Source organism: Mizuhopecten yessoensis, unplaced genomic scaffold, assembly GCF_002113885.1.
Source record: "Mizuhopecten yessoensis strain PY_sf001 unplaced genomic scaffold, ASM211388v2 hete_36192888, whole genome shotgun sequence".
Taxonomy (NCBI): domain Eukaryota; kingdom Metazoa; phylum Mollusca; class Bivalvia; order Pectinida; family Pectinidae; genus Mizuhopecten; species Mizuhopecten yessoensis.
Window position 1 is genome coordinate 1 of NW_018485795.1, and position 10,818 is coordinate 10,818.

The window sequence follows — 10,818 nt, forward strand, 5'->3', positions numbered from 1 at the left end:
TTATCTATATCTCTTTCAAAGATATATAGTTGTATCCATGTAATTGTGTCATGAACCTTTGATGAACACGTTCAAACCCGTTAATCGTCCCAACATTGAACATCCCTAAACGTCACCATTCTTCTAAATTACGTATATTTTATGTTTTCTTTTTATTCAAATATTGTTACTTCTTTCGATGTTTCAAATATAGCGGTACTGTTTTGAATGGATAAAGATGTTTTTTATTTGATGATATAAGGCCTAAATTCAATCTGATTTTGCAATTGAGAACGTGCTCAAAAGTTACACTGTAGAACGTTCGGAACGTTTGCGACGTTTGCGATATTGGGGCAAATTCTAACGAACCACACCTCCTTTTATGCAATTGTTCTGTTATAAAAAGGACAATAGCTGATAGATACAGAGGGTAGTTGAAGAGATGGACGGCATATATGAACGTATGTTATTTGTTCTACTGTGCTAGATATGGTAACATACGCTGTACGTGCCGATCAAAACAGCATTTGTAACGATTAATTAAATGAATATTTTGTCAGTCTGTAGTCTCCTTGCTTCAGTGGAATCTCGTTACAGTTACCGATTACATTATACGTAGTGACCTGTAGATTATGATCACATACATATAACACATGTATTGATTACAAGGAATGATTTGAAATAAAATTGCGTAATGAACACCATGGAAGAACATGCCTATACACCCGGTAATTATGATCTAATAACTTTGACATGTGATTGTTTTTGTTGTTGTCCAGAATAATGTTTCCCCTTGCACTTTTTTTGAGTGACAACTCCTTGTCTTTGAGCATATTGCTACATGTAGCATGCAATAATGGCCGACAGATACGAATGTATTGCTATCAACCTTAAACAAAATATGTTTCTTCAGTGTTTCATTGCGTTGCCAGACGACAGTTTGAGCATATTTGCACATCAAACGGGATCTATTTTACAAAGATACTCAGATGTTGTTCTGATTGTGGGAATTTCTATATTTTCCATGCTGTTACCTCTATTAAAAATATTAGATATTTGTTATATTTACGAAACACTGTTGTTTTAATTCATACCATGATTTCCAAATGTATGTGTGTTTCATAGTCAAGCAAGACAATCGGGAGCGGACAACCATGTACAGACTAACAGCACCTCCAGAACACTAGATACACTTGCCTGTGTAGCGGCTGAAAAACAAGTGAGTATCCTTAGAAATGAAAAGCACGTCTTTGTGGATATATAAAAGCGATATCGTACAAATATTATTGGTATGATGCTGACTGCTTTGGACATAATATGTGATAACATAAACGATTTTATTTTATTTGAAAAGGATCAGTTTGCTAAATGTGATATAACCTAGCATTTCTTCACTGTATTGTTTATACTATTTTCCGAAATTCCTCGTCCATATGATGATCAGTGTTAAAGGAGGACACATCTCATTTTTTTGTATTTCGCCACATTGAGAAATCTATTCATCTCTTGGGTATACATATTTGGTGATGTAGTATGAACTATTTTTATAACAGTTTCATAATGCAGACTTGATGTGAAGAGAATGGCTTTATAAATTAAAAGAGAAGGTGAAGAAAATATGTAAATCTGTGTCGTTGCATGGGGTGAATTATTGATGTGCGTTATACCACACTCTAGATAAGGTTTATGTTAAAATATCACTTAGGATAATTATTTACCAAATCTTCTTTACACATTCTGTTATCTTTTCACCTCGTTTACTGATCCTTTGTAACGACATAATACAAACAATATCATTATCACAGAAATAAATGCATATTGTGGACAGGTTATATAGTTACTCTTTTTCGAACCATTTAACTTCCCAGCATAGATGTGAAAAGGTAAAATTTCCATCTTTCGGAGCACAGAACAACCATATTTCTTAATTCCTATAATTTTGAATCACTCATGATGCTTAGTGTGCAGTTATTTTGTATTGTCAACAGCTTTTAGAATCCGAATGATTATTCTACCGACATGTTAACAGTGTTAATATTATTTGGTTAATTGTCAGTTATGCTATCTCACTATATTTGTTTCCCTTTTTAACCCCCTAAATTGCTCATCAAATGTCAAGACACTGACATCACACAACTCAAACTCGTTTGGTGTCCTCACAAAATCTTGTATACTTTGAGTGTGAATTGTCAAAGGTCAGGTCAATCTTACTATAGAATTGTCTAGAACCACTGCTGTTGTTTACGTTCCATCTATAAATGCAATAGCATTGATATACATCAACCTAAATTGCTCCTGTTTTGGTTTTCTAAAGAATATGCTGCCCCCTGCGGTCCCTTGTTATGTCATATTTCATATAGCCATCGGACTTTGTGTATAGCATCTGAAATACTATTTAGCTTTGTCAGCGTAAAAGTATTGTTCTAGCTTGTCAGGATGGATAAATGAAGACAATATTCTTCATTTAAATCGACAGTTAACCGAATAATATTATCGAGATCTGTTATAGTAAATTGATCAATGAGATATAAAATCAGCTTTCGTTTTTTACACGTTTCAAGTGGTCTTAGCATGACGATCACAATACATGTATCACTTGCGCTATGTCATGTTCACGACCACGGAATGCATTCGATGCATGTTTTATTTGTATCATATATGCAAAATTTGAAGAATAAATTAGGAATATGATTTCTATGTCCAGGATACGATTAACTTTAATGCAGAAAAAAGGAGAAGAAAAGAACAGGTTTTAATTGAATAATGTATTTATGTCTATTTTAGTTGGATAGAAATCAACCAGAATTAAATCAATATGACTAAATATTTCAACCAGAATTAAATCAATATGACTAAATATTTTCATTGATTTAATTGAAATAAAGCAATAACGTTTTTATAGGATCTCATATACTCAATGCATTGTGCAACATGTACACCATGTAGAAATACAAACGGGGATATTCATTTCATCACAAACTCTTGTAATTTCCTTAGCGACGCCCCTTCAGCACATTTACCAATATTAGAACTCTTGGACACGTTATACTGGATGTCAGACCGTCCACAGTGAAAGGTCGAACTATAATACGCCCTTCAACAAGTTTCTCTGTAAATGGTCGAAGTTTTGCCAGGTCTAAGAGTGAAGTATGATTCCTTACCAACTTTATACATTAGATATGAGTATATCCACCCTAGATTAGATGTGGTACGGGCAGACCAGCAGTATAAATATAAATCGAAATTCGTACATTTATTAACTGCAAGACAAGATCATATGTCGCACTTCACTTGGGTCATGATTATACCGACAGAAGAAGCTATTTGGATGTCTTACGTTTACTTTAATATACTTTAAAAAAATGTTATCGTACTTTCAAACTAAACTAGCAGGCAATAACCACGGTGTAATGCAATGTTTCAGAGTGAATATCATATATATTGCAAAATTATTATACGAACTGGTTTAACAAATGTTACAAATTAGTAGAAAAATAAAGAAAAGTTTAAATATATGTGTATCTGTATTTTACTAATACTCGCATTGTTTTTCTAAAACGACATGAAATGCTGATAATCTTTAGAAGATAGATGGAGTTAAACGTATAGGATATCTTAATTAATCTTAATCAACATTCGTTAAATTCAAGTGTTTGACATCGATGATCATGTCTTGTAGGGCCTTTATTATTTATTATGTTTTTATTTTAATGATTCCATCAAAACTTAACGAGATGATCCGCACATCAGATGCACATGCACTTTATTCGTGCTACGGAAAGATGGTATGAATTATTGTATCAATTAAATTTTGCATGTGTAGTAATATTAATTATGATACAAAGAGCAATCAATCATTAAACAATGTTCATGTTTGTATGTTATAATTAACTGATGTGACAACATGACATCAACAATAATAAACACTTCAGCATGTGGTCTATATCGGGGAGTGTATGTGTCGGTAACGGCTTGGTCAGCCTGTGTGTAACTGCACCCTGAGACTTACATATTCTTTCTTTTATGCAAGGCCTTGATACTTCAGTCATGGCCGTATATACTCTTTCTGTCTACATCTTAGCATCTTTCATTTCTATAGCGATGACGCTTACATCTATTACATAGATGTGATTTGTTTGGCTTCTGAGCTGTCTACATCTGTAGTTATTCTTTGATTATATTTGTAAATAATGGAAATGCATGGCTTCATATGTGTTAACGTTTCATTGTAATATAACATAGGTGATTACATGAAATGATGCATGTATAGTGCGATGATGTATTATTCGGTTTATGATCAAAGTGATAAAAATATTCCTTTTTTGGAATAATTTTATAACGTTTTGCCAAATAGCCTATCTGCTGTATTTCCTGCATGTTTTAGTAGTGTTATGTAGAATGCTGTGTTGGTCATTGATTACAGGATATTTTTGAAATTTTTATATTTGAAGTGAAACGCTACCATTTACTTTTTCATGTAAATTGTTCAATAGTTTAACTGTAAGATTTCCTTATTGTGAATTTTCAGAAACCGATCGTCACTGCTCGTCTGAAACGTCAAGTTCTAGTTAGAAATTAATTTTATATTTCGATTTACGTTTTTCGCACTGGTGATGGGTTATTTGCAGCAAGTTAAAAGTGTTTTCCTCCCTATGGAAGTATTGGCCTTCTGTTTGCTTTGGTATAAAAGGAAATGGTGATTGGGTCCTTACAATATAATCATTGTGATACAGCATAGTGTGAATTGTGTGTTCTGAGAGTCGTCCATTATTCCATTGCTGCACAGTAGATATCACATGATATTTTAATTGTGGAATTGAGAATAATCGCATTTATTTAGAAGGCATAAAAAAGGCCTTATTTTTCATTTTGTTTAGATTTTCTGGTTAAGCTTACCAAAATCAATGTATTAACATATTTTTTAATAAGTTCTGGAGTGAGTTGTAGCTTTACTTCAAATGATAGGCAAAAGGGGAGATAACAGGTGTAACAGGTAATTGCATTAACATAATACTAATGTATAATTTAATATTGATTGCCCAGTTTTATGTGAAATTGATCATATTTGTAAGTATTCAAAGTAGTAATTTCTTTCTAATAGGTGTTATAAACGTTAGTGTTATTTTCACAATTGCCAGGGTTATATCTGCGAATATCCCATGACACCTGATGTGTCCTTCTCCCCAGACAATATGGACAACAAAAGTGATATAAGCTTAAGCAGACTATCAACAACCTGCCTTGGAGCAGAAATGAAAGTTCGGTTGAACGAAACATTAGAACCGTCCTGCACATTTCATCTGTTCCCGTCGGAATCTGTTTTGGAAGGACCGCCTATTATACTGAAAACTGCCAAACCTATTCTTTGGAACCCTTCGACTTCCTCGCCTGTGCACCGAAAGGACAGTCGGCGAGAAACAATGGTTTCATCTCCGTTCAGAGGTTATGTCAAAGTGATAGATCCAAACGTCGACTACAAGCCAAAGATGAAACTGATTTTAAATAAAGAAGACGCGGGCAAGGTAGATTTTCCCGTTATCAAATCGAAGAACGGTATGCTTGTCGCAGCAGATATAAATCTTAGTGATCAAGCAAAATTTAAGGAAGAGTCAATGCAACAAAAGAGTCACGAAGGTACAGTTCTTCCGGAAAAAAAATCATCAAGCGCCTCTTACGAGAAGACAAGTAAATTGTTCTGTACAAAAAATTTAAGAAGTAGATTTGCTGGATACATCAAAGGAAAGAAAACACGTGCAAGTGCCTTGCGCAAATCTGAAAACGCGGCCAATAACAGAAATGCCTATTCTGCCAGAGTGGTACGGTCAGATCGGAGCGATCTGCCTAATAGCCTTCGTGGGGAGTCTGTTAGTCCTGGATTGAATTACTGGACAGAGGAACCGGAAGAATATACAAACGAGACAAAGCCTGGAAATGCTGTAAGCATTTCCACAATCGAGAGCTCTGAAAGTATGAAGCGGGTTGCTGAGTATATTCTGAGGGAAAACAACAGCGTGGGAATCAACGCAACATCTCAAGAGGTCAACTCCGATTCCCTTACACCTAGAGATGGGGTACACAGTTTGTTCCCAATCCGCAAAATGTCATAATCCATTAAGAAATGCACAGAAATAAATGTATACCTTATTTTATAACCTCACAGCCTCACAATACATTGGGTGATTTTCTCTCATTTCTATATGCGTAATATTCCGATTGTTTACTATGGGCACTCTTACTGTACAGCATTTATGATAAAATGTATAATTTACTGTTTTTGTTTATTTTGGGCCACGTCTTGTCTCATAATAAAAAACCCACATAACATATTTACAGTTAGTATATTTTACCAATCAGCTGGTCTTTGTAAAGCAAGAAATGAGAGAAATTGCATTACACTTTTATCATGAGAACATCGAAGTTACGGACTGCAACGAAATCATCAGTAAGCTCCTGGCTGAGAGTTTCCTTTCTTCAATATTCTCAGTAGTGAAAGGGTATAATTGGCACATAGATATAGACATAGTCCTATCTGCACGAGATTGGTTGACAAGCACGAGTGACTTCGTGAATATCACACAATGGAATGTAATATTGATATGCACAGACAAGGAGTGCGATTTTCCACCTCTTTAGTCATATGGTCACATGTACTTGTCGTATTTTAAAACAAATGTTGCATACCTGCTCTACACTGTAGCGATTGTTACGATTAACGGATCTCCATGTGCACATACTGTTTACTCCATCACGAGTGTTTGCCAATGCATGTTTTAATATGGTTCTATGATAATACAATTAGTTGGAAGATTAAATATTTCATTTAATTTATTTTGCCCTCAGACAAACGTAACATAACGCTCTTTGCAAATTAATTTCTCTCAATTGTTTATTACTTCAAATTAAACCTCTCATAAAAAAAAATGTTTGTTTATAATTTCCATTTTTATCGCAGCTTTGTGGAAAAGTAATATACTAAACATACTGGGTTTTTGTCTACGTTGTAAGCCTAACTGCATGCGAGAACATTTAGCAAACTTTCAGGAACAATTTGAAAGTATTGTGTATGTAAACAGAGCTATACATTTTAGTACAACTTCAAAGTAGATCAGTTTTTGTATTTTAATGAGTCGGTAGTTGCTTTTAATTTGATCCCAATACACTTTATTTTCACATGATATCTAGCTGCTCAACTTTATGAAGATAGTGAGATATATCATCGAATTGATACTTGTATACTTTATGAATGCATTTGAAGCATATGTGGATAAAATTCAACTTATGAGTAATATATAATTGTCTTCTGACTTATATTAGAACTTTTGAATTGTTTCCAATAAGAGATAAGAGTCAACATCCACATACAAATCTTAAATTTCACATTTTTTTTCATTCTCATGTTTGCTGTGTTTAGATGATTTGATTTGTTTTCTTAATATGTTTGTGTGTTTTATTGACAATCATGATGCCTGCTTTTCAGATGTGGTTTGATTCTGCAGGACGAGCTTATGTGAGCCTTGCCGCTCGCTACGATCCTCTCAAGAAATGATCATTTATTGTATTGAATCATCAAGGTATTTTTGCACCCGATCCCACCCTCTGTGTTTCCCGTCGCAGCTTTCTCTAAAGTACCATGTTGTATGATAACACATTCTTCAGTACCATTCCTTTCCAAAAGTGCAACCTGAAACTTATATATCGTTCATTTTTTCATGACATAATCGATTCAAATTATCTCTTGGGGAATTTTTGTAATTTCCATTTCTTGAATTATAATCCTGTAAAATGTTTCAAATTAACGGCTCATGTGGAAAAGTTCATATCATGGGAATCCCAGATCATGTATTTTTATTTTCTTTAAATTTGCTTGAACATGAATGAGGTACAAGAATAATTTTCTGTTTATTAATTGTTCATGTTAACACTTACTCATATCTTATGTCTTACTGATTTTATCAAATGTCACCTGTGTTCATCTGTCAACTACAACCTTTTTCACTTTGTTTTATATATTGTTCGTTGTATACACAATATTGTTTGTCATATTTTGTTCTCGAATAACTCTGCTTTCTCTTATGTTCCTGTTGTCATTATATGTGTATACCTTATATTTCTCTTTCTGTTGTGCTAACACCTGTACAACCCTATTGTAGATCAATGCTGATGTCCCCCTCCCCCTTGCACATCATACTGTTACATGATACATGTACTATTCTATCATCTGCGCAGCGTACAATCACTTGATATACTTATGCATTACTCTGTCTTCTTTCTATTGCGTATTGTCAGGTTATACATGCATTTCTCTCAAATATGCCCCATTCAAACCAGGCTTTTGCTAGTATTTATGAATTGATGTAATACAAACCAGCATACGTTTGATCAGTAGACACAATGATTTTTCAACCGTAATCAAGATTGATTTGGAATGCAATGTTCTCAAATCTACTATTATTGTTATTTGATTGCCACCTTGATATTGTTTTAGTAAACGCAGTTATATGTATGTGCTAGTTACATCGTGAGCGTTTGTAATACCAATGTAGTTCTCTTAATCATTAGTTAATTATTATCAAAATAGATATATACAACTACTTTAAGGTTGGATTTTCTTTAATCTAGATGTCCTTTTTTTCAAATTTATAATAATATGTTTGTGATTGTTTTGATGTGTGCGTTTTGACATGTAGCTGCAATAAATATTAAAATACACAGATTTTCTATATATGATATAACGATTTTCTGTTTTTCTATGTTTCTTATGGATTTCAACTTTTCACTAGAAATTTACTTAGGCTTTTGCATTCGTTTCTGCTTTTTTGTGTGTTTAAAATGCCTATTTAATATAATTAGAGTGGATATAGATTAATATGTTTCATATATAAATTGTTCTAGTGTTCATATTATATTTCATTTCATCTTCACCAGGTCGAGCCTGATTTTCCTCCTGATGCCGCGGGTCTCACCTGGTGTGAGAGACTAGAACTACTACGAGCAGTCAACAAAAAACCAGAAAAAGTAAAACCGAAACCTCCCAGAATACGATTCTTCAAGGATCCTCCCAAAGAAGACCAAGAATGTTCTGCTCCTCTCATCGCCCAATCTACTCGCGCTCATCTTTACGAACAACGGCGAATGAAACATCTACTGGAACAGGCTAAAGTCAAAGGCACAGATCAGTTCGTATGGTTGACAGACAGCGTCAGGTTTCGTGGAGTATCCTCAGACAATTCTAATTCTTCTGACGACGACTCGGATGAAATATGTAGTGGGTCTTCAGGGTCGCGATGCACGTCCACAAAGCCATACGGTCCTGGTATGGACGTGCATAATGCCGAGAATGCTTTGCTGCAGCGGTACAATATGCCGTCAGTGAAGGGAGGCGGATGGAAAATGACCCCATACCCTATTACCATACGTTCTCGAACTACCTTGTTTCAGAACTGAACATGCGTATGTGATATGTGTACAAAATTGTGATTTGCATGTACTAATGTTTATTCGTCTTTACAACACTTTCTAATTGTTACTCGTCTATTAATCCATATTTATAGCATGAATACAAATTTTAATGATTAAAAACAAGGACGTTCAATTCGGTCGTTTTTTATACACGTTTGTTGAATGTTTTAATGGGCTATTGCTCTATCTTATTTGCCAAATATACTTTTCAATTATCTTTACCAAATTAGCTGTTTGTTGTTTGCGCGAAAGTGTCAAAACAGTCCAAATAGCGCTTTCTAAGTTTAGTCTGAGTGTAGTAAGAAATTATTTACAATCATGAGTAAGAATACTTTAATGGTATTTTGTTTTAATTTGTATAAAGCTCATGAAATTCTTGATATCATTAATTCTCACAACAAACTAGGTGCTATTGATTTTCTACTTCACCTGTTGTCAAAAGAGTAAGCGTCTGGAATGCATTGACATGCTACTGTAGACAGTTTTGTTGTGATCTATTCATATTTAATCAATTGCATATTGTCTGCTTCAGTAATAATAATTTTTGTGTATTGATAAAAGGTATCACACACCATTGAAAAATCAAGGCCTGATATCAATATTTGTTTTAAAAATGTAATCTCATTTGACATCCGTGCCAAAATTCCATGCTGTCATTATGATGTCAAGTATAATTTTTGTTGCATAACAAAAACTAAACATAAGTAAATGTCTATAAGACTTCACAATGTTTATGTTAAAATAACCTTTTGTTAATATTTGTATTTTCGTATCATCATAGAGGACAGCGAATATGTTTAAAAACAACTCTGTGCTCCTTGAAGCAATTAATCATGAGTATAATAAATGCAGAAAAAATAACTAAACAAAACAATAGATAGAGAATCCACAAATACAACTACATGAAACACATTTCTCTATTTACTCAAACCCAACGCGTGTATGATGCTACGGAAATTACAGAAAGATTGGAGAAGGCCCATGTCCTTAATTGTCCGTGTCTCGTTACATCTGGTCGACCTCTAGGTTGAGTTATATAATTTAGTCATATAACAGCTAATCAATGCAAGTTTTTTACAGTGTCTACCATGCTATAATTGTAAACTTTTCGTGCGTCAAATGCGCAGTATGAGTAGTGTGTCCTATATGCCTAATACACAATATAAGTTGCCACTGTGTGCATATCCAGTGATCTCCTGTTTTAAGTTTTGGTGATACAAACTGTTGAAAAAAATGTTTGGCGAATGAGCATTTGAACAAAGCTTGAGATTGAAATGAGGTCGAAAAGAGTTAACTGTTTGTAAGAAAACTTAATGGAAACGATGTTATTGAATGTCTTTTTTGATACGCCCGTCGAAGACGGGGACGTATTATGTTATC

The 10,818-nt window shown here is 34.0% G+C and overlaps 1 protein-coding gene across 1 annotated transcript; it reads left to right on the plus strand.

The window, feature by feature from the left end:
* Window positions 1-1,078: 1,078 nt before the first annotated feature.
* Window positions 1,079-10,812, plus strand: LOC110444948 (the record flags this gene model as incomplete). Its single annotated transcript, XM_021489299.1, has 6 exons — window positions 1,079-1,198; window positions 2,977-3,126; window positions 4,508-4,546; window positions 5,118-6,050; window positions 7,457-7,550; window positions 8,905-10,812. Coding segments are annotated over 5 exons (1,311 nt in total), but the record flags the coding sequence as incomplete, so codon positions are not given.
* Between the last annotated feature and the right edge of the window lie 6 nt (window positions 10,813-10,818).